This window comes from Pseudonaja textilis, chromosome 3 (genome assembly GCF_049901715.1).
Source record: "Pseudonaja textilis isolate UNSWEBS1 chromosome 3, rPseTex1.2, whole genome shotgun sequence".
NCBI classification, from domain to species: domain Eukaryota; kingdom Metazoa; phylum Chordata; class Lepidosauria; order Squamata; family Elapidae; genus Pseudonaja; species Pseudonaja textilis.
Window position 1 is genome coordinate 6,607,820 of NC_141992.1, and position 24,942 is coordinate 6,632,761.

Here is a 24,942-nt window from a genome sequence, read left to right on the forward strand (position 1 = left end):
CGAGGCGTGGCACAAAGGCAACACAGCCGCGTGAGTAAGCAAAGTCCCTTTAATACCTCCAACTTGGCCCCCAATGTCCAGGTTACCTTCGGCTGGAGAAAAAACTCTCCCAAAAACAGTCTTTAAGTGGAGGAAATTCAGTCCGAAAACGAAGTACATATAAACTGTAAATAAAAATCCACACAAGCCGCCCTGCAGCAATTAACTGGACAGGGCAGGAGAAGGAATTGCAGACTTCAAAGGCCAACAAAACACACACAGTTGGGAAGACGCCAGGAACCCAGATAAACCTCGACAAAGAAAGATAACTCACGATTTGGTTCCAACAGGTTGCTGTGTGCAATTTTCTTTTTTAAATACTGTGTTCCCAGCTGCAACTAATGAAGGGAATCAGGGCCCTTTCCTCCCCTGCAAGCCATGCAACTCACGTTGCTCCCTTCTCTGTTCCTCTCTGCGTGCCCTAGGATGAAGAGGGGGTGGGCCTGGGTCTTCCTCCAAATTCCCTCTGCCTTGTTCTACCTCTCCCCTGCTCTGCCCAGCCAGACTGTGCCCTTCCCCAGTTTCCTCCACAGCCAACAAAGTCACATGCCCACTCGCTGTCAGCTGCTGCCCCCCCCCCTCGGAATCAGATTCCGACAGGGGCATGACATTGTGTGTGTGTGTGTGTGTGTGTGTGTGTGTGTGTGTGTAGCCTTTGGAACTCCAGAACCTGGTCATAAGTAGGGTTTTTTTTGTGTGGAGGGGGAGTGTTCTGTAATAACCAAGCAGTTGCTAAGCGACCGGTCATTAAGTGAGGATTACAGCATCCTCTTTTTTTTTTTTTTTCTCAACCTCAACTGTGCACTTGCAAAAGATCCAGCTGTGTTTAACAGGATCAGAGACGATGGGTTATTTCTGGATCATTAGTACAGGTAGCCCTTGACATATGACAGTCGAGGAACCTGAATTTCTGGGTCATCAGTTGTGACGGTCATAAAACAGGTCACCCACTTGACCGACTGGATTTTACCACTTCTTTTTGCAACGATTATTACACAAACACTGCAGCTGTTAAAGCAACCTCATGGCTTGCCATGAGCCGGTTGGGCAGAAAATCGGAACCAAATGCTGGTTTTCGGCAAAACGGTTAGAAAATGTTGCAACAGGACTGCAAGGATATAAACATGGTTTGGATGACTGGTGCCTGACATGTGGCCATGCAATTTCGTGTGTGTGTATGTGAGAGAGGAGGGGGGAGGGAAGGGAAGAAGGAGAGAACGGAAGAAAGGAAGCAAAGAGAGAAGACAGGGAGGGAGGGCGAGAAAGATGAACGGAAGGGGAGAAGGACGGAAAAAGAGAAGGGAGGAAGGGAAGAAGAAAGGAAGGAAGCAAGGAGAGAAAAGAGGGAGGGAAGGGGAGAAGGAAGAAGAGGAGGGGGGAATGGAAGAAGAAAGGAAGGAAGGAAGGGGAGAAAGATGGAAGAAGAAAAGGGAGGGAGGGCGAGAAGGAAGGAAGAAGAGAAGGGAAGGAGGGAAGAAAGAAGGATAAAGATAGGATGGATCCATCCAGACAATCTCTATAGATAGAAATGGATAGATAGACAGAGATGGATATAGATAGATAACGATTTCAGCGATGGGGAGAGATAGAGACAGACAAAGACAGACATACAGCATAACTTTAAACATTCACCAAGGGCCCATCATAAGTCGAGGACTACTTGCAAGGCACCCAGAGCCCAGGTGGAGTTATGAAGCCGTGCAGGTGTGCAGGTGTGTATAGAGGAGCAGCCCAGGTGCCATGAAACCCTCCCGCCAACCACCTCCTGCAGGGGGCACCTACCAGGAGCAGCTGCAACAGCAGCACCAGCACAGGCAGCAGGGGTTGCCCCGTCGGTGGTTGCTGGCCCTCCGCAGTGCAGCCGGAGAAGTCTCATGCTGGGACATTGGAAGAGGTCTGTCCGGGTACGGCGGTTCTGGGTACTGCAAAGGGGAGGAGGCCAAACAGAAGGTGAGGAAGGAGAGAAGGCAGAGAGCATCCAATCCCTTCATTCATTCATTCATTCATTCATTCATGCAACCCATCAACAGGTGTCGAGCTGTGGTGCGCAGTGGTTAGAATGCAGTATTGCAAGCTGACTCTGCCCACCGTCAGTAAGCGAGATGAAACTTGCTTAACAACTGCCTTGCTTAGCAAATGGAAATATTGGTTTCAATTGTAGTCGTTAAGTCGAGGACTTAATATAACTAGGAGGACTAATATAACTAGAATCCTTCCTTGGGTCAATGTGAGTTGATGTCCCATAACATGGATCTCCAACCCCCCTCAGGTCCATGAACCGGTCCCAGGCCGTGGCCTGTTGGAAATGGGTCATGTAACGGGCAAGTGAAGCTTCATTTACACAAATAAACCAGGAGACGGTGAGTTCTAGTCCTGCCTTAGACATGAAAGCCAATTGGGTGACTTTGGGCCAATCACCAGGAGACTGTGAGTTCTAATCCCGCCTTAGGCATGAAAGCCAATTGGGTGACTTTGGGCCAATCACCAGGAGACTGTGAGTTCTAATCCCACCTTAGGCATGAAAGCCAATTGGGTGGCTTTGGGCCAATCACCAGGAGACTGTGAGTTCTAATCCTGCCTTAGGGATGAAAGCCAATTGGGTGACTTTGGGCCAATCACCAGGAGGTGGTGAGTTCTAATCCCGCCTTAGGCATGAAAGCCAATTGGGTGACTTTGGGCCAATCACCAGGAGGTGGTGAGTTCTAGTCCTGCTTAGCCATGAAAGCTGGCTCATGGGCCCAGAAAAGTTGGGGACCAATGCCCTACAAAGGGCAGTTTGAAATTGTGAATGGCCGGAGTTAGGATCGACAACTTACCTGCTTCCCCACTTCGCAAACGGTCGGCATGGGCAGCCCTCTTCAGCCCTTCTGGCCCACTCTGGGTACTTATTCTGAGCCCAAGGGCCAGCCAGATGTCCCCGTGGCCCCTTCCTGGCCTAGGGGAACTGCAGCTTAGGAAACAGCCCCTGCCAAAAGCCAAAAAAAATTTTTTTGCAGTGGTTACATGGACAATTTATTGGCCAAGTATGATTGGACACACAAGGAATTGGTCTTCGGTGTCCATAAAAGATGTAAGCGAAAAATCATGATCATCATCATCATAAAAATGCATTCATCATAAATCATAAGATACAATATTTAGTGATAGTCATAGGCTACTAAAGACGCAATCAAATCATACTAGGAAACTAAATAAAACAATATAAGTTGTAAAGATACAAGCAACAAGGTTATAGTCATAAGTACAAAAGGAGAGAGGTAATAGGAAGGAATGAGAAGAAGAACAGAAATACAGTCTTAATAAATAGTTTGACAGTGTTGTGGGAATTAGTTGCTTAGCAGAGGGATGGCGTGTAGGAATATAAAGAATGGTTGCTGGAATTAGGTATATCTTCTAGTTTAATGAAAAGAAGATTAGGAGTGATACGATAGCCGTCTTCCAGCATTTGAGGGCTGGCCACAAAGGAGAGGGAGTCAAGCTATTCTGAGGCGATTATATTCCTACATGCCATCCCTCTGCTAAGCAATTCCCACAACACTGTCAAACTATTTACTAAGACTGTATTTCTATTCTTCTTCTCATTCCTTCCTATTACCTCTCTCCTTTTGTACTTATGACTATAACCTTGTTGCTTGTATCTTTACAACTTATATTGTTTTATTTAGTTTCCTAGTATGATTTGATTGAGTCTTTAGTAGCTTAGGACTATCACTAAATATTGTATCTTATGATTTATGATGAATGCATTTTTATGATGATGATGATCATGATTTTTCGCTTACATCTTTTATGGACACCGAAGACCAATTCCTTGTGTGTCCAATCATACTTGGCCAATAAATAATTCTATTTTATATGTTTTAGTCTCCAGTCCCCTAATCATCTTTGTTGCTCTTTTCTGCATTGTGTGATGACCCAGGGCGGGTAGCAAATAAATAGAGTCACAAAAAACAGGTAAAGCCCCTTTTATTCTTTCACTTTGCTTCTAAGCTCCAAATATCCTTAATTGGAGATAAAAAACTCCCCCACAAGCAGCTACAAGAAGGAGGAAATGCCGTTTAAATTATAAAGAGTAAAAAAATAACACAAACCAGGCAAGATAAGGGCTTGAAGATGTCCACAGATATCAGAACACACACTGGGAAGGACGCCAAACTCAGAGAGGAACTATAAACTAGAGATATTTCCACGCTTTGTTTCCAGCACTAGTCCATATGCATGTCCGTCCTCTTATCCAGTTGTCACAGCTACAGCCCATGAAGAGGATCAAGGCCTTTTCCTCCCCCATAGACCATCTCTCTCCTTTATCCTCTCCTTCCTGCGTGCCCTAGGATGGAGAGGGGATGGGCCTGGGTCCTCCTCTGACTGCCCAGCCGGCCTCTGCCCTTCCCCAGCCTCCACCACAACATCCGGAGCCACAACTTCCACTCCCTGTCGGCTGTTCCTCCTCTCCCTTAGAGTCAGTCTCCACCAGGGGCATGACACATTGTTTCTAGAGTCTCAACATCCTTTTTACATTGTGGTGGCTACAAATTAATTTGCTGTAGTTTTAAACAGGGGGGTCCTCAGCCCACAATCTGTGGACTAGCACCGAGGTGTGGCATGCGCAAACAAGCAAAGCTCCATTTGTGTGATGTAGGCAGCATGCAAAACCACACTACCTTCAGTCTCCACAAAACCGGTCCCTGGTACCCAAAAGGCCGGAAGCTGCCATTTTAAAGCATCCTTCCTCATGAAGGCAATGCAGAGACTCTGAAGAAGAACCGACAAAAAGCAGAAAGCTGGATCCGGACATTTGTGTGTGTGTGTGTGTGTGTGTGTTTTAAAAAAGGCCCATTTCACACTGTCACAACCCAAGAGACCAGGTAGGTTCTCCTGCTTCACTTTTCCAATTTTTCAGAGCGCAGTTTCGGAGCGCAAAGATATTGAGGTGGTGGAGGGGCAGATTGATCTGGGGGTGAAGATGCCAGCTAGAAAGTGGGAGAAAGTGAATTTTAGTCCCATTTTTAGGCACGAAGATGTCTGGATGACCCTCTCTCAGGGTTAGGAAGATGACAAGGGTGAACTTCTGAAATCTTCCGAAGAAAACTACAGGGATTTCTTTCTCCTTCTCTCTCTAAACCACACACACACATACACACAGTTATTTAGGATCAATGATCACCAGTAAAGGAATCGGTCATAATGAAGTTGGTCTAAGTGGTTAAAGTTTGGTCTAGTGGTTAAAGCATCAGGCTAGAAAACAGGAGATGGTGAGTTCTAGTCCCGCTTTAATCATGAAAGCCAACTGGGTGACTTTGGGCCAATCACCAGGAGACGGTGAGTTCTAGTCCCACCTTAGGCATGAAAAGTGACTGGATGACCATGGGTCAATCACCAGTAGATGTTGAGTGCTAGTCCCACTTTAGGTACGAAAGCTGGCTGGGTGACTTTGCACCGGTAATGAGGAGAATGTGACTTCTAATTTCATCCTGGTCACAAAAGGCGGGTGGGTGACCTTAGGCCGGTCACTCTCAGCCCTTCCCACCTCACAGGGTTGTTGTGAGGAAAACAGGATGTGTTGGATGTGTTTGCTGCTTTGAGTTGTTTGTAAAAATAATGGGATACAAACAATAAAACCAATAATTAATCAAATAAATATGCTGCAGGCTACATATGACATCACGGCTGCTGTGTTATATAGTGGCTGGCCCTGTCAGAATTGGTGAGATTAGGGAAAGTGGTATATAAACAGAGAGCAAACACCCGACTCCCTTCTGGCACTGATGACATTACCTAGTTGGGTTTGCAATAAAAACAACCAAGCTCTTGTGGCCGCCAGATTCAGATGGTGAGGAAGTTGGGGAGGAACATGGGCCAATCCTGGAGTCTGGGGAAGGCTCTGACGATTGCTCTGTGTTGGAGGCAGAGATGGGCCAGGACTGTCTGACAGTTATCAGCTGCCTTCAGAGTCAGATATCAGTGGGGCAGAAGAACAGCTGGAGCCTATTCCCAGTGTGTGCATGCACAGAGCTGCAAGGAGAAGGGAACAGCTAAGGAACAAGGCTTGACTTGGGAGTAAAGGCACAGGTGGACAGTGAATGGCCCCTCCCAGAGAGAATAAAAGAGGAGCGAAAGGGGAGAGGGGTTTTGCAGGAGACAATTAGTTCATCTGGGTGAAGATCTGTTCCTCCATTCTTGCCAAGGATTGTCTGCTACAGTGTGGCCTCTGAAAGATATCGGCCTGGCAACTCTCCAAGCTCGATAAAGTTGTGAAATCTCTTGAAAGAGATTTGTTGGCCGGGACTTTGCTGGAGAGGAATTCACTGTAAACCAAATAAAAGCGGTTTTATCGGGACTTGGGGTCAGCTTCGTGCTTTGGGGAAAGCCTAGGTCAGAACACACGCTCAGAGAGCACGAAGGACCACCCCACAGAGATTAAAGCCACAGAATGTTTTTCAAGTTTCTTCACTCAACACTTCCTGAGGTCCTTAGCAACGTTTAGACCACCAGTGGAAACCATCCCTCTTCCACTGCCAAAGCTGCAAGATTCAGATCTGAGCATCCATAGATGATCTACAAAGATTAAATGTACTCTTAACGTCCCAAGAATTCAACGAGATTTCCAGAAACCACCAAAAAAAGTCTCCCTAAAAATTTAAGCATTGATGATGTCACCTAGTTGGGTCATGAAACGTCTGCAAGAAAACAACCCAATTCAGAGGGCACCAAGAATCTCTAATTTATGCAAAATTGGAACATCAATCCATTCCATTTAGCTATCGACCGCCCGCCTAATTTTGCCAAAGGAGATATATTCAGCTGCCAAACGCAGCTTTGAAGATCGAACTCTTAAGTCCTAATACTTTTTTTATGTTGCATCCTATGTACGCTGTGTTTTGTGCCTTCCCTTTCCTGCAAGATTCAAACACAACGGCAAGAAATGACACATTGTACAGGTGACAATGAAGAATCCTCAGGCTGCTATTCTTCACGTTCCTTTCGTCCTTTGTCAAGGTAAGAGGAAGTTATGGAAAGAGAAGATAGCTGATTATCATATTCATTTCAAGGAGAGGAGCAACCTGGAATTTAAGGAGCAACTTCCTAACAGTGAGAACAATTCATCAGTGGAACAGAAGTTGCCTTCAGAAGTTGTGAATGCTCCAACACTGGAAGATTTTAAGAAGAGATTGGATAGACATTTGTCTGAAGTGGTGTAGAGCTTCCCAAGGTCCCTTCCAACTCTGCTATTCTATGTTCTATTTCCTGAGAGGGCCATGATCAGGAATGATTCATCCAAAGATTAGAAATTTGATCATAAAATAGTTTAGCAAAGACCATAATGCAGAAGGAAAGTGATGTTGAGGAAGCTGCCACCAAGAAGGGGGAGTCAAACTATTCTCCAAAGCACCTGAAGGCAGGACAAGAAGCAACGGGTGGAAACTAATCGAGGAGCAACCTAGAACTAAGGAGAAATTTCCTGATAGAACAATTAACCAGTGGAATAACTTTCCTGCCTCCAGAAATTGTGAATGCTCCAAGACTGGAGGATTTTAAGAAGAGATTGGACAACCATTTGTCTAAAATGGTATAGGGTTTCCTGCCTAAGCAGGGAGCTGGACTAGAAGACCTCCAAAGTCCCTTCCAACTCCTGTTATTGTGTTAAACTGGAATGGCAGATCTTCGGCCTGTTTAGGCAACGGATGATTGACTCTGGAGTAGAAAATCTTCAGATCGGTGTTTCTCAACTTTAAGACTTGTGGACTTCAACTCTCAGAATTCTGAAAGTTGAACTCTGAGGAGTTGAAGTCCACAAGTCTTAAAGTTGCTAAGGTTGGAGACCGCTGATCCAGACCAGTTTCTCACGTATGGCGGCTTTAAGATGCATGGGCCTCAACTCCCAGCATCCTCCCACCAGCAAAGCGGAGTAAGGAATTCTGGGACTTGAAGATGACCCATTTTAAAATTTCCAGGGTTGAGAAACGTCGATCTAGACAGTTTAATAGGTAGTCCTTGACTCACAACCATTTGTTTGGCATCTGTTGCAAGTTACACCACCACTGAAAAAGTCACTTACAACTGGTCCTCACATTTACGACCTTGGCATGGTCCCCATGGTCACATGACCATTCCCCATGGTCACATGATCAAAACTGGGCAGATACCAACCGCATGTATTGATCACAGTTGCAGCATCCTGCAGTCACGTGATCTCCATTTGAGACCTCTCCAGCTGGCTTCTAACAAGCAAAGCCAATGGAGGAAGTCAGATTCGCTTAGCAACCACATGAGTCACTTAACAACCTCAGCTTTTGGCTCAACAACAGTGGCAAAAAGGTCGTCCCATTGAACAAGGCTCGCTGAACCACTGTCTTATTTAATAAAAATTTGGGCTCAATTGTGATCACAAATCAAGGGCTAGCGTATTTTTTCACCTGTTTAAAATATGTTTAATAAAATATAATTCCACTGCAGATAGGAAGAAAAAACAGATGGATTCTGCAGCAGCTTTTCTTATTTCACTGCTCCATTTTATTCAGTGGGTTCCATTCAGCCATTTTGGGAACGGTTCCCAGATCTCGAGGTAGCACAGCTAGCCAAAGAAGAGGTCAGTGCAGTTCTTCGCTCACACAGGTTGCTTGGAATCTTTTTGGCTTTTCAAAACGATGAGCTGTTGTGGCGCAATGGTTAGAGTGCAGTACTGCAGGCTATTTCTGCTGCCTGCCGGCTGCCTGCAATTTGGTAGTTGGAATCTCACCAGGCTCAAGGTTGACTCAGCCTTCCATCCTTCTGAGGTGGGTAAAACGAGGACCCAGATCATTGGGGGCAATAGGCTGACTCTGTCAACCACTTAGAGAAGACTGTAAAAGCCCTATGAAGCATTATATAAGTCGAAGTGCTATTGCTGATATGAGAGTAAGAACAATAAGAATGTCTTCAAAAGAAGAAGACAGATCTTTAACAGATAATCAGAATTGAAAGGGATCTTGTAGGTTATCTAATCCAACCCCCCGGCCCAAGCCCCTACACCATTTCTGACAAATGGCAGTCCAATCTCTTCTTGAAAGTCTCAAGTGATGAAGCTCCCACCACCTCCGAGGGCAACTTCTGTTCCATTGGTTGATTGTTCTCACTGTCAGAAAGTTTCTCCTGATTTCCAGGTTGAATCTCTCCTTAGTTTCTATCCATTATTCCTTGTCTGGCCTTCGGGTGCTTTAGAAAATAGCTTGACCCCCTTCCTCCTCTCTGTGGCAGCCCCTCAAATATTGAAGACCGCTATCATGTCTCCCCTGGTCCTTCTCTTGACTAGACTAGCCAGGCCCAGTTCCTGTAACCGTTCTTCATATGTTTTAGCCTCCAGTCCCCTAATCATCCTGGTTGCTCTTCTCTGTACTTTTTCTACAGTCTCAACAAGTTTTTATAATGTGAAAGTCCAGTTGCCTCCTGAAAAAGCACCTTTGGGACAAACATGAACTGGATGACTGAGAATCTCTACAAATTTTAGCTATACAATTTGGGATGAACCCCTTTGGGATAGTGTGGGAGTAGGAATGGATTTCCAGTGGAAAAAATTGCAGACTACAGGAGCCATTTACACCACTCAGGTGACCCTGAGGACACAGATCAACCTCCAAGCGGCCTCAACAACCCGCTAAAAGGATGTAAATGACCAGCTGCCTGCAAGGAAAATTAATCCTTCCATTCCCCACTATCCTTTCAGAGCTGAAGAAGCTTCTTGGATGAGAAGCGAAACTTCTTCAAAAGAAAAAACAGGGAAGTCCAGTGGCCTCCTGAAAAAGTACCTTTGGGACATGGATGACTGAGAATCTACTGACTTTTAGCAATAGGAAAGTTTCTTTAACATCCCAGAGCAGATTCCCACTCTCTGAGATTTCCAAATTGTCTCTCATGCAAATATAGATAATATCAGGTCCATTTCTGTTGAGACTTTCAAGCTCCAACAGCTGTCAGTCTAACCAGGTGCGCCAGACAGGAAACACGGCCAGATGAGCAAATTCTACTTTATTGTCAATAATAAAATCTTGCCAGTCTGAAAGTACGAAGTTAAAGCGAAGAAATTTTGGAGTGAGATTCGTATTTTAATACAGAAAATGCTTAAAATGAAGATGAAAGCAGAAAGTTTTCTTTTGGGTTTTAATGGAAAAAGACTTGGGAGGAAAAAAAATTGGAACTTTGAACTTATATCTATGTTGATGGCAGCACAAAAATCCAAGGACGTTTCGATTCCCACCATGGACGAATGGCTGAAGTTGTTGATGGAATTGGCAGAAATGGCCAAAATTGACCATTCTGATTAAAGAAAAGAATTAAGATCTTTTGTTGCCACATGGAAACCGCTTCTGAACTTTGTGTTTGAGGTGGGGGGGGGGAGGGAAATGAAACTTGGATTTTGGATTGTTGTGGATAAAATTAGTGGAGGAAAAAATATTAGGCATGTTCACCACCTTGAGTTATTTTTAGGAACAGTAAAGGTGGGATTCAAATTAATCAATAACAATAGCAAACAATGGGTCTATTAATGACTCCTATAAAAAAAGGTTGTAAAATCAGGTCAATCATCCTGACTTATAACGGTAACGGATTGGCTCCATTATAGGTCATAAAATCAAGGACTACCTATATGCTTGATGGCAAACCTATGCCACGCGAGCTGCAGGCAAACTTACCTCACTGTGCATGTGCGTGCCTCACAGCTGATTTTCAGCAGGTTTGAGGCCTTTTCCGGCCTTCCAAAGGCTTGAGGAGGGCATCTGCAGGCTTCTACAAGCTTTGTAGTCCGAAATCTAGCCCCGTTTCATCACTTCCAGTATTTTCAGAAAAACAGGAAGTAATGAAACGGGGCTAGATTTCGGCCTACAAAGCTTGTAGAAGCCTGCAGATGCCTTCCTCAAGCCCTTGGGAGGCCGAAAAAGGCCTCAAACCCACTGAAAATCAGCTGTGAGGCACAGTGCAGGTAAGGGGGTGGCGATGGGATTGCGTGCACACGAGTAGGGGGTGTGGGGGGCATGCATTGCCTTCTGGGTGCTGGCACGCGAGTGCGAGCGTGCAAGCGCGAGCTCAATTTTTGGCACAGGAGCCCAAAAAAGTTAGCCACCGCTGACCTATACAGTCAAGGTTTAAAACGTGACTTGTGGGAAAGCTCTACAGATAGTCCTTGATGTACAACAATGCATGTAGTGTTCAAAGTTACAACAGCAATGAAAAAAGTGACATGACCATTTTTCAGAGTTACGACCTTTGTAGCATCTCCCTGATCACGGGACCCAAATTCAGCTGCTTGGCAACTGGCTCATTCTTACGACCGTTGCTGTGTCCCAAGGTTACATGTGATCCCCTTTTAAAGACCTTCAGACACAGGCGAAGTCAATGGGGGGGAAGCCACATTCATTTAACAACTGGCTTACTCATTTATCAACAACGGTGTTGAGGCAGGTTGTAAAATCGGGCATAACTCACTTAACAAATTAACGTCTTGCTTAACAACAGAAATATTGGATTCCACCATAGTCATACAGAGGACTACCTGTATTTGCACCCTGTGCTGGTGTCTACAATATTTTGGAGAAGTGGCAGGATGGAAAAATTTGCAATAGGGAAAATTAATCTTCCATTCTCCAGATGGTTGGGCGAAAAAAAACCCTTCGCTTGTATTTTAACTTTAGAATAAAAAAATAAATTAAATAAAAATTGCTTGGAACCCTTTTTTCCCCAAAACCAGTTACGGTCTGCCAAGGCCCTGCTCATTTCCTCCTGGGGCTGGTCTTAATATTACAGCCAGATCCTTGTTTCGAACAGATGATGATTTCACAGACTGGACCTTCCACAGACAGAGGTCAAGAATGTGTGAAGTGGGAAAAATCTCAGAGACCATCCAGGAAGAAGCAGATGACAGCAATGAAGAAACTGCATGGAACAGTCTGTGGTGAAAATCTGCAATGATAATAGCAGCAAATAGCAATAGCATTTAGACCAGGGGTCTCCAATTTTGGCAACTTTTAAGATTTGTGGACTTCAGCAAAGCTGGCTGAGGAATTCTGGGAGCTGAAGTCCACGAATCTTAAAAGTTGCCAAGATTGGAGGCCCCTGATTTAGACGGATATACAGCTTCACAGTGTGTCAGTCTTCTCTAAGCGGTTTACAGTCAGCCTATGGTCCCCAACAATCTGGCTCCTCCTTTTACCGACCTCGGAAGGACGAAAGGCTGAGTTGATCTTGAGCCTGGTGAGATTCGAACTGCCAAATTGCAGGCAGCCGGCAGTCCGCAGAAGTATAGCCTGCAGTACTGCACTCTAACCACTGCACCACCACAGCTCATAATCCCTAAAACAACCGGACAACGCAGAGCAGGTGACCTCCATTCTGCATCAAATACCCTGCGTAACATTTTGTCAACTTTCCAAGATGGCCGCCTTAACAACTGTGCTACTATGGCAACTTAACCACCTGCAGTGATTCACTTAACAAATGTGGCAAGAAAGGCTGCTTTCTTCTTCGAAGACGTTTCACTTCTCATCCAAGAAGCTTCTTCAGCTCTGACTGGATGGAGAGGAATGGAAGGATTTATACTCCTTGAAGACAACTGGTCATTTGCATTCTTTTAGAGGGTCGTTGAGGCCACTTGGAGGTGTATCTGTGTCCTCAGAGACACCCAAGTGGTGCAAATGGATGTGGAGCCTTCTTGGAACTGCTGAAAGGACTGTGTTGTAGACAGGAGATAGATGGTATGGTATCCCTCCCCCCGTTGACAGAGGGCTGTTAAATTTTGACATAGACGGCCTCTTTGATCCCTCTTTCAAAACAACAATCCTTCCCTTGCAAAATGTGAATTTTCCTGTCTTCAAAAGAATGGCCTGTGTCTTTTAAATGCAGATGGACTGCTGAATCTTGTCCTGATGGTTTTGCTAACTACTCAGGTAACCCTGGGGACACAGTTAAACCTCCAGGTGGCCTCAACAACTTTCTAAAAGGATGCAAATGACCAGCTGTCTGCAAGGAGTATAAATCCTTCCATTTCCCCACCACTCAGTCAGAGCTGAAGAAACTTCTTGGATGAGAAGCGAAATGTCTTTAAAGACAAACAAGGAAGTCCAATTGCCTCTTGGAAAAAAAACACCTTTGGGTCAAGGATGTATGTATGTTATTATATATTCTTTGCACAATGATGTCCTGGCTTGGGTCAAGTCCCTTGACCTCTGTCTCTTCAGATGACCATGCTTTACATCTTCTGACCAGTTGACCAGGACTTGTCAACTTCTGACAAGGTTGACTCAGTCTTCCATCCTTCTGAGGTGGGTAAAATGAGGATCCAGATGGTTGGGGGCCAACATGCTGACACCATAAACCACTTAGAGCAGGGGTCTCCAACCTTGGCAACTTTAAGCCTGGCGGACTTCAACTCCCAGAATTCCCCAGCCAGCTTCTGACAAGCAAGGTCAATAATAGTGGAAGCCAGATTCACTTAACAACCATGTCACTACTTTTTAACAACTTCAGTGATTCACTTTAACAATTTGTGACCAGAAAGGTCATAAAAACGGGGGAAAATTCACCGAACAAGTGTCTCGCTTAGCAACAAAAATTTGGGGCTCAATTGTGGTCACAAGTCGAGGCTGACCTACATTTAAGTCCAACTGCTATTGCCGTTACTATTGACCATAGCGTGAAGATGCTCCGCGGCTGGTTTTCTGTCCAACTTTCTGAGCTCTTCGTTTTCCACCCATGCAGACGGCTTTAGAATAAAATAAGGCTTGTTATGCAAGACAGGCAAAACGAAAGGAAAAACTCTTTTTGAGTAATACAACATTGCCTGTCACACCTAATCCCGCTAAGTCATGACCATCTCTTCTTATCTCCCTCTTGGGGAAAAAAACACAAAATAAATGGGTGTGTTGTCCTGACCTTATTTAAACCCCTAAAATACTAATAACCTGTCCCCTCTTTCGTCCCCTCCTTTCTCCTTTAATTTTCCAGCCAGCTAATGCTGATTTTTACCTTCTGCAATCCCCAGCTAGCCATTCAATGCATCACTCCATTGCAGTGTGTGCGTGTGTGTGTGTGTGTGTGTATTGATTTCACACTGAAGATGATCAGAATTGGCTTTTACTTCCAGCCCCAAAGTGTTTACCAACACCTTTTCTTCACAACAACATGGATTTGATAGAAGAGAATTATTTCTACTCAGGGTTGAACTGTGGGGGGTCCTTGGTGCTCTCTGAGCTGGGTTGTTTTCTTGCAGATATTTCACTACCCAACCAGGTAATGTCATCAGTGCTTCAAGAGAGTGGGGTTTATGGGGAGGCAGGGGAGGACTGTGGGACACTTGGTAGAATCCAGGACACTGAGGTTGATTTTTTTTTTCCCTGCAGACATTTTATTACCCAACTAGGTAACATCATCACTGCTGGAAGGGAGTACAGTTTGTGGGGAGGAAGAAACTCAATGGGGAAGCCAGATTCACTTAACAATCCCTGTTACTAATTTAACAACTGCAGGGATTCACTTAGCAACTGTGGCAAGAAAGGTCGTACAATGAGGCAAAACTCAACTTAACAAGTGCCTTGCTTAGCAATAGAAATTTTGGTCTCAGTTGTTGTTGAGGGGTGTCAGACCAGCTCTAATGCTGTTCAGTTCTTATTCTTCCAGGATTTAGACTTTTCAATTTGCCCTAAGGCTTGGGATATCATGCTTAAAACCTAACAGAATAATAAGAGGATAACAGAGCTGGAAGGGATCCAGGAGGTCTTCTAGTCCAACCCCTGGCTTAAAGCAAGAGATCTCACTTATTAACTAGAGTCATTCCTACTTAGCTTCTTTTGATGAGTTAAGGTTGCTTTGGATTCATCCGGTTCTTTCATCGGGGCAAGGAAATCCAGGCTGAACTATTGCTTACTCTTTCCTCATCTACAACAAGCTATCTCACTGTTCAAGCCCCAACTTTTTATTTAGTGTTTCTCACCCGTGGCTGCTTGGAGACATACAGACTTCAGCTCCCAGAATTCCAGAGCCAGCGAATGGCTGACAGAGTCCAGAGCCAGCGTGGAATGGAATGGCCGCTGAAGACGCATGGACTTCAACTCCCAGAAGTCCAGAGCCAGCATGGCTGACTATGGAATGGCCGCTTGAAGACTAATGGACTTCAACTCCCAGAAGTCCAGAGCCAGCGTGGCTGACTATGGAATGGCCGCTTGAAGATGCATGGACTTCAACTCCCAGAAGTCCAGAGCCAGCGTGGCTGACTATGGAATGGCCGCTTGAAGACGCATGGACTTCAACTCCCTGAAGTCCAGAGCCAGCATGGCTGACTATGGAATGGCCGCTTGAAGACTAATGGACTTCAACTCCCAGAAGTCCAGAGCCAGCATGGCTGGCTGTGGAATGGCTCCTTGGAGATACGTGGACTTTAGTTCCCAGAATTCCAAAGCCAGCGTGGCTGGCTGTGGAATGGCCGCTTGGAGACGTACAGACTTCAACTCCCAGAATTCCAGAGCCAGCATGGCTGGCTGTCCAATTCTGGGAGTTGAAGTCCACTCACCTTCAGGCAGCCAAAGTTGAGAAACCCTGATCTATTTGGTAATACCGCTGAGGGCTAGTCTCCTGCTGCATGCAACTGCTAACTTCCCAGAACAAAACACTTTAAACCCTTTTTTAAAAGCAAGATCCTATTTTCTCTTCTTGGGAAATATCCGCCTCTTCATCGTTTTGTTCCTCTTCGGGTTAGCACATTCTTTCTTCTTCCTCTTTTAAGAGGGCGTTTCAGATGGCATGTCGCTACCCAAAATGAACTTCCGTTTTTTCTTTTTGCGGGAAGCTTTTGCTGGAGAGTGATTCTGTCTGTGGCCCAAACGGACTTTGGAAAATCCTCAGGACCCATAATCCTGAGCTCGCTTACCCACCATTCCTTTGAACAGTCTCCTGTTTTGAATGGGGCACTGGGCTGTTGATTTGATTATCTGGGGAGCCTATCAAACCCGAATGGCTGCTTCCTCATTTAGTTGGTTTTTGTTGGCCTGATTGCAAAAGTCACGTTAGGCCTATTCAACAGAACAAAATCACAGTTGTGAGAGGTGGTGGTGCAAATCGCCAGAGCAGAAGGACTTTAAAATAAGCTGCCAATGATTCGTTTTTGATGGCTGTTGGTTCGCTCCAAAATCTCTAAACTGGTTCTGGATTTCTACAACATCACTGAAAAGAGAATAACTGCATATCTGGCCAGGTCTTCATGTGTTGGATGGATATCATTTAACAAACCACAACTCGATAGGCCGTTGGGCTGTCTCCATTAATTTATCCTTCCAAAGTCTCCAACTACTTTCTTGGCAGGAGTAGCTAGGTTGTTTGTGATTTATCTTCCGTTGAGAGGAGGCTTTCAACAAAATAACCGAGTTGGAAGGGACCTTGGAGGTCTTCTAGTCCAACCCCCTGGGCAGGAAACCCTGCTCCACTTCAGACATTTTTAAAAAAACTTCCAGTGTTGAGCATTCACAACTTCTGGAGGCAAGTTGGTTCACTGATTTACTGTTCTCACTGTCAGGGAATTCCTCCTCCCTCTTCTTTGGGGCAGCCCCTCAAATATTTGAAGACTGCTATCATGTCACCCCTGATCTTTCAGATAACAGATAATCAGAGTTGGAAGGGACCTTGTAGGTCATCTAGTCCAACCCCCTGCCCAAGCAGACCTTTCTTTTCAGTAGACCAAACATACCCCAAAATGCCTGCAACTGTTTAGCCTCCAGTCCCCTCATTATCTTTGTTGCCCTTCTCTGCGCTCTTTCTAGACTACAGTCTCAACATCTTTTTTTATAGTTTGGTGACCAAAACTGAAACATTAGCTCTTTCCTAGGGCTGAGAAAAGGCGGCTGGCTTCATGGCGGAGATGGGATTAGAACTCAGTTTCTGGGTGAATGGCCCAATGTCACCCAGGCAGCTTTCATGCCTAAGGCAGGTGTAGAAATGAGTCTTTATTGGCCTAAAGTCACCCAACTGGCTTATAGGCCTAAGGTGGGGCTAGAACTCACATTACCTGGTAACAGACCCAAAGCCACTCAAGATGCATTCCTGCTTAAGGCAGGACTAGAACTCACTCTCTCCCAGTGATTGCTCAAAAGACACCCGGCTAGTTTTCACGCCTAAGGTGGGACTAGAAGTCAGACTCTCTTTGTGACTGGCCCAATTTCACCCATTTGGTTTTCATGCCCAAGGCCAACCTATAACTCACCATGTCCTATTGATTGACTCCAACTCACCCAGCTGACTTTCATGCCTAAGGCGGGACTAGAACTCCCAATCTCCACATTTCCAATCTAATACCTTCACTGTTACATCCCATGCTCTCTATCTGTCACTGACCGGCAGAAAAATTCTCTTTATTTCTATTTGCCATTGGAAACTCCCTGTCTGTCGTGCCATTTGCAAATCATTTTCAGAATTTAAAGAGGTGCATGTATTTTTAGATAGCTTCCCTTCCTCCCATTTCTTTCCTTCAAGCTTTTCATCGAATTTATCGTTCGTTATAACTTTTCCCGACGTAGGATACTTTGGCAGGGAATTTTCCATTACCAAATGCACTTAAAAAGAGTCTTTCCTCTTCAATATAGGTAGTCCTCGACTTACGACCACTGCTGAGCCCCAAATTTATTGCTAAACGAGATATTTGTTAAGTGAGGTTGTTTGCCCCATTTTACGACTTTTCTTGCCACAACTGTTAAATGGATCACTGCAGGTGTTAAGTTAGTAACACGGTCATTAAGCGAATCTGGCTTCCCCATTGGCTTTGTCAGAAGGTCACAAAAGAGGATCACGTTACTCTGAGACACGGCCACCGTCATAAACTTGAATTTTGATTATGTGACTACGAACAGCTGTAAGAGTGAAAACTGGTCATAAGTTGTTTCAACGCCATTATAACTTTGAACAGGCATTAAACTGTTGTAAGTTGAAGACCCTCTGTATGTGTGTGTGTGTGTCAATCTCCATCTCCATCCACATCCATCCACCTACCTACCTACCTACCTACCTATCTATCTATCTATCTATCTATCTATCTATCTATCTACGTACAAAGTCTCAGGAAACAATGAAATCCATAGGTCAAAGTAGAGCTAAAAGACAGCTTGAAAGGTCTGAAAAACCTAAATTTGACAGAATAGCGCTAAAATATTAAATTGTTTTCTCTCCTATCTCAGTGGATCCAATATATTCATATTCTTGTGTTTCTCAATGTTAGCAGCCATCTTAAAGATGCCAAGGTCCAGAAATACTGTGCCAAAAAATATACTGAAGCAGTTTGCTATAGAAACAGTGCTTAAAACACACAACAAATTATATGTTAAAATCATTTAAATTTTGAAGATCGCTCTGCCTACATTCCTAATGGCAGCGTTTGAATAAAACCAATGAGTTTTCAATAATCGCCCATAGATTGTCACCCTCTCCCAAATTCCAAGATGGCACTTAACCTGGTTACTGAATTAACCCATGTTCTATGTTTGCTTTTGATACTGAACCCTTAGATAACTAAAGCAGTCAACTTTGCTTGTGCGACAGGCTCAGTTCCAGAAAACTAAAATGCAGATGAATCAAATTTAGTCAAGAGTTTCTACACCCGGATTGCAAATTTTCAGAGGAACACAAGGGGGCAGCAATTGGTTACAAGTCTGTTTCTCTTTCTTGTCCTCTTGTGGTTAGTAGGAGTTTTGCAGCCACAGCATTTTTACAACTGCAGCCACTAAGCCTTGATTTAAGGCCCGTGATCTTGTTTGAACGCAGCCCCGGGGGTGGGATTCAAAAATCCCAGCAACCGGTTCTCTGCCCGGTTGCTGGGTGGGTGTGGCCATGGTGGGCGTGGCCTACCAACACTTCTATAGGAGGGCAAAAGAAACCTCCCTTGGGCTCCAGAAACCGTCTGGAAGCCAGAAACAGGCCCATTTCCAAACTTCAGGAAGGGCCATTTTCCACCCTCCCAGAACCTCCGCGGGGTCCCTGCACTTACCTGCACCCAAAACGGGCCATATGGAGACTCCTGGGAGGGGTAGGAGGGGCCAGTCGGTCTATTCAACTACCGATTTAGCGAACCAAATGTAAATTTAACTTCCGGTTCCTTGAACTGGGCCTGAACTGTCTGAATCCCAACCCTGCGCAGCCCCCACAAATCTAATGGGGGTCACAACAGGATTCAAGAGAGGACAACGAGAATCACTCCGACTCCTACACTGGGCCATATCTAATAAAATGAAATTCAATATAGAGAAAAGTAAAGTCCTACACTTAGGCAAGAAAAACCAAAAGGACACATATAGATAGACTGGGTGAAACTAGGCTCAAGAGCAGGAACTGTGAGAGGGATCTTGGAGTCTTAGTGGACAACCAGCTAAATAGGAGCCAGAAGTGTGCAGCAGCAGCCAAAAAAGCTAATGCAATCCTAAATTGTATTAACAGAGGAATACAGCCAAGATCAAGGGAAGTACTAATACCACTCTATAAAGCCTTAGTAAGACCACACCTAGAGTACTGCATCCAGTTTTGTTTACCACATTATAAAAAAGATGTTGAAACTCTAGAAGAAATACAGAGAAGAGCAACCAGGATGATTAGGGGACTGGAGGCTAAAACATACAATGAACGGTTGCAGGAACTGGGCCTGGCTAGTCTAGTCAAGAGAAGGACCAGGGGAGACAGGATAGAGGTCTTCCAATATTTGAGGGGCTGCCATAGAGAGGAAGGGGTCAAGCTATTTTCTAAAGCACCTGAAGGCCAGACAAGGAACAATGGATGGAAACTGAACAAGGAGAGATTTAACCTGGAAATAAGGAGAAACTTTCTGACAGTGAGAACAATCAACCAAAGGAACAGCTTTGCCCTCGGAAGTTGTGGGAGCTTCATCACTGGAGGCTTTCAAGAAGAGACTGGACTGCCATTTGTCAGAAATGGTGTAGGGTTTCCTGCTTGGGCGGGGGATTAGACTAGCTGACCTTACAAGGTCTCTTCCAACTCTGATTATCTGTTAACCATGCTCAGAATATGCTCTGCAGAGATCCCAAAATTAACTTTGAACATGGAAAAGACTGAATGGAGGAGTTGTGTGTAGATTGCCCCAACCCTATCTGGAATTATCCTAGCCATATCTGAAGTGAATGAAATGAGACGGCATTTGGAAAGGATTAATTGAGCTGTAGGCCTCGATCACATCTGCTTTCTGGACCCCAGGCACTCAAAGCAAGATGAGTTTTAAAGCCATTTGTACCTCTGGCTCTCATCATGGAAAACATGCGTAGCATGAACCCAAGGGGTATCCCCAAAAAATATGAAAATGGCAGTCACAACAGGGGATCAGATTTCTACTTAAAACAGAGAGTATCTCAGTTCCATCAATCTAGCCGCCATCTTGATATTTTTAGATCAGTGCTCCCCTATCCTTTGGGCCCCAAGGACCAGTTCTATGGAGAGAAGTTTTTCCATGGATTGGAGCGGGGTACAGTTTCATGTGCTGCCTGCATCCCGCGGATGGGACTATAAAAAAGATGTTGAGACTGTAGAAAGAGCGCAGAGAAGAGCATCAAAGATTATTAGGGGATTGGAGGATAAAACATACGATGGACGGTTGCAGGAACTGGGCTTGGCTAGTCTAGGGAAGAGAAAGACCAGGGAAGACAGGATAGAAGCGCTCCAATATTTGAGGGGCTGCCACAGAGAGGAGGAAGGGGCAAGCTACTTTCCAAAGCACCTCTGGGCAGAAAAGGAATAATGGATGGAAACTGAACAAAGAGAGATTCAACCTGGAAATAAGGAGGAATTTTCTGACAGCGAGAACATTCAACCCATGGAACAGAAGTTGCCTTCGGAAGTTGTGGGAGCGTCATCACTGGAGGCCTTCAAGAAGAGACTGGACTGCCATCTGTTAGAAATGGTGTAGGGTTTCCTGCTTGGGTGGGTGGGGTTGGACTAGATGACCTACAGGGTACCTTCCGTTATTCTGTTATTATTCTGTTATTCAGAAGTTGTGGGAGCTTCATCACTGGAGGCTTTCAAGAAGAGACTGGACTGCCATCTGTCAGAAATGGTATAAGGTCTCCTGCTTGGGTGGGTGGGGTTGGACTAGATGACCTACAAGGTCCCTTCCAACTCTGTTACTCTGTTCTGTTATTTGCATGGCCCTGTTTCTGGCATGCCGTAGCCCGATGTCGATGCACAGCCCAGGGGTTGTGAATCAGTTTTAGATTGTAAACCGAGGACACTCCTGCATAAACCCAAATACAGGAAAAGTCCTCAACTTACAAGCATTCATTTACTGGCCGTTTGGAGTTACAAGGACACTGAAACAAAACGGACGCGATCATTGCAGCATCTCCATGGTCAGGTGATCAGAATTCAGGTGCTTGGCACCTGGTTCACATTTATGACGGCTGCATTGTCCTGTGGTCATGTGACCACCACCTGTAAACCTTCCCAGCCAGCTCCCGACAAGCAAAGTCAATGGGGGGAAGAAGCCAGATTCGCTTAACGACGGCATTTATTTGCTAACAATGGTGCGGAGAGAAAAGGCCATAAAATGGGGCGAAACTCACTTCACAACGGCCTGAAGATTTTGGGCTGAATTGTGGTCGTAAATCAAGGACTATCTTAGGAACATTACTCAAGAAACAGTCACACGGGGCGTCTAATCTGAGGGGCGAGAAAAGTAGACAGGGTGTCCTCCACTTACAACAGTTCATTTAGAGACCGTTCAAAGTTACAACAGCACTGGAAAAAGTGACTTCATGACCATGTTTCACACTTACGACCGCTGCAGCACATCCCCTGTGGTCACGCGATCAAATGTTTGGCAATTGGTTCGTATTTATGACCGTTGCAGCATCCCAGGGTCACATGATCCCCTTTGCAACCTTCTGACAAGCGAAGCCAGTGGGGAAAGCCAGATTCACTTAACGACCGTGTCACGAATTTGAACGACTGCAGCAATCCACTTCACCACTGTGACCAGGAAGGTCATAAAATGGAGCAAAACTCACTTAGCAAACGAATAGAATTCTTTATTGGCCAAGTGTGACTGGACACACAAGGAATGTCTCACTTAACAAGAGAAACGTTGGACTCAATTCGAATTGGCTTGAAAGTCTACCTTGCTATTTTCCCAGGTGCTCGACAAGTCCACTGCTTAGGTGTGTTTGTGTATGTGGGAACCACACAAAATGCAAGGATTTGAGGACTGAGCAGCCTCTATATATCCCTGTGAGCAAAGCAGTTAGCCCAGCCTTCCACAACTGGATGCCAGATGTTTTAGGTCATGGAGATTGAAGACAATGCTGGTTGATAACGATCAGAGCTAAAATGCAGCTTATCTCCAGCGTTTTGGGGAAAATGCCTTAATGTATCTTGAAAGACACAACTTTCTCAGATGTCTATGGAGGTTCTCAAGTCATACAGGCCAGTGGTCACCAACCAGTGGGCTGGGGACCACTGGTGGTCTTGCAAGAAAATTTTGGTGGTCTGCAGAGAAAGGTCACCCCCAAAGCAATTAATCCAGGCTGCACAGGAACACAAGGCTGTGCCACTCACATGGCCCGCGGGAATACAAGGCTTGCGTCGCTTGCATTGCGAACAACACGAGGTAGTGAGGGGAGGGGTGAAAGGGGGGAACTTGCCCCCACTCGCCTTGCCTGGCCACCGGGCTGCTTCTTTCCACTTCTTTCTTCTTCTGCTTTTGGCTGCACGCACGGAAAGCAGCAAAAGTCTTTCTCTCTCTCCCCAAACTCCCCCAGAAATGGGTCTTTGGGACCCTGCAAGGCCTCCTGCTCCAAGAGGTGCGCCGGCACAAGTCTCACAAAGACTCATTTCTGGCGGAGTTTGGGGGAGAGAAAGAAAGACTTCTACTGCTTCTGCTGCTTTCCTTGCATAAAGCCAAAAGCCTCTCTCTCTCCCTGAGAACGGAGCTGGAGACGGTATCCTGCGATCCCAAATAAAGAATGATCGATGGGTAGGAAAACGGGGTGGGGGATTTTCCTGCAGACTTTTTTGGGGATTTTCCTAGGGTCTCTGATCTGCGGGATTTAAAATTATGAGTTTGATGGTCCCTGAGGTCCAAAAGGTTGGCGTTCCCTGATCCAGGCAACAGTTGTCCCAAAGACGTTTTTTCAAAAGGCAAATGGAGTTTTTGTTTTTCCTTGAAGACTCTCATCCAAGAAACTTCTTCAATTCCTCCAAGAAAAACAAATTTTCAAGGAAAAATCTTCAAGGAAAACCAAAATCCAGCTGACTTTTGAAAAAAGCACCTTTGGGACTAACTTGCTTCCTGCAGAAGGGAAGATCTAATTTTTCCAACTTATGGAAAAATGGATTCACATCTGAAAGCTGAAGATTTGCAGGGGCACCAAATGGACTTGAGTGAGATATGTTGGGTTTGATAGAGTGATGCAATGGCCTAGAGGCGGAGCTCAGGAGGCTGTGAGTTCGATCCTAGGTAGAGGCAGCTATTTCTTTCTCTGGGTATAATTGAGAATATATCTGCTGAACAAAACTCTGCATTGGTAACAGGAAGGGCATCCGGCCAGTAAACCCTCTGCTACCTCCATTCAGTTGCTCAGACTCCACTCCGCAAGGGATTATGGGGGTTGTTAAATGATGATGATGATGTGTTGGGTTTGATCTCAGAGGGTGCAGGAAAACCTGTGTGCAACACTACAAAGTTGTTATGCAAAACAACCATGGTTGAAAATGCGCCTCTGCTGGCTCCAAGCTGGGTGAGGAACATAACCATAGTGCTTCCTCAAACCTTGGAGAGCAGGCTGCTGGCTAAAAGGGGGGAAACCCTCAACCCTCCCCTCCATCTCACAATTGCCAAGAAGGAAGACAGCTGTGCATCCTTCTTTCTAGTGTACCCCAAGGACTGAATGTACACAATTATGCTCTTCTAACCTAAATTACATTCACGCAGCAGGCTAACCTAACCAGAATTAAAACTCTCTTTTGCACAGGACTTCCAACGCCAAGGTGCCAGAAGGGCTTCATTCATACACACCCCCAAAAAACAAACCAAGGTCAATGCAGGTTTGTGAATCGGGGTTTTACATTGGTCCTGTTAAAGGCGTTGTGTGAACACACTCAAGGAAGAGGAACAACAGGCTCCAATTCATTACCGAATAGACAACTTTATTCAATTTGAGATCTTCTAATCTAAACGCATGTAGGGTTTCCTAGCTCACCAAAGCCAAGTTGGCCAGGGAATTTTGCTAAAAAAAAAGCAAAAGAAATCAAAATACATGCCCCTACTTTGCAAGAGACCAGAGAAGTGCAAGAAACATCTCAAATCAAAGCATCCGGATACTTCTTTTACTGGGAGGGAATACAGAAACTGATTTTAAGGACTTTTTGAAAAATTTAATGGCTTTTTTTTTTTTTTTAAATATCTTGCCCTATTCTACTCTCCCGGTTGCATAGAAGAGGACTGAGTTGATTAGCATCATCCAAAAGCTTCCGGCAGTGGAAAAAAAAAAAATCTTTGCTGAAAAAGCAATAATTGAACCCGGGTTCAAAAGATAAAAAAAATTTCAAAGAAATGGGTGTTTCATAATCTCAAGCCTTTAGGTGCTGCTTAGCTATAAGGCACCAGAGGATTCAAATCTGCAAAGACCGTCTCAGTTAGCGAAAGCATCACAAGCCAGGATATCTAATGTGGAGATTATAGTTTAAAATGAGTTTCTCAGCCAGGCCTTTCAAGTTCTCCAGAATATTAAAAAAAAAAAAAGAGAGAGATTTGCTGATATCTTGATGGCTGACGTACATTGCACTTTAAAGCAATTTCCCCATTCTCTATTCTGCAATCCCGTCACACGCGTAAAACGACTTTAAAAGCTGATTTTTATCTCCTGGACAAATCCAAGATAAGCCATCTCAATCATGACGGCGACCCCA

General features: G+C 45.0%; 1 protein-coding gene across 3 annotated transcripts in view; it reads right to left on the reverse strand.

Moving 5' to 3' along the window:
• RGS19 (regulator of G protein signaling 19) overlaps positions 1-24,942 on the reverse strand; it is a 61,105-nt gene that overhangs the window by 11,435 nt on the left and 24,728 nt on the right. For 2 of the 3 annotated variants that reach the window (XM_087928868.1, XM_026697354.2), the window contains exons 2-3: positions 2,856-3,004; positions 1,822-1,961 (exon numbers count right to left, since the gene is read on the reverse strand). In XM_087928868.1, the coding sequence (XP_087784994.1) occupies positions 1,822-1,961; positions 2,856-2,885 (170 nt within the window). In that variant the 5' untranslated portion in view covers positions 2,886-3,004. Of the gene's footprint in view, positions 1-1,821; positions 1,962-2,855; positions 3,005-3,821; positions 3,843-24,942 lie in introns of those variants that run through there. The other variant, XM_087928869.1, reaches the window with a different exon arrangement.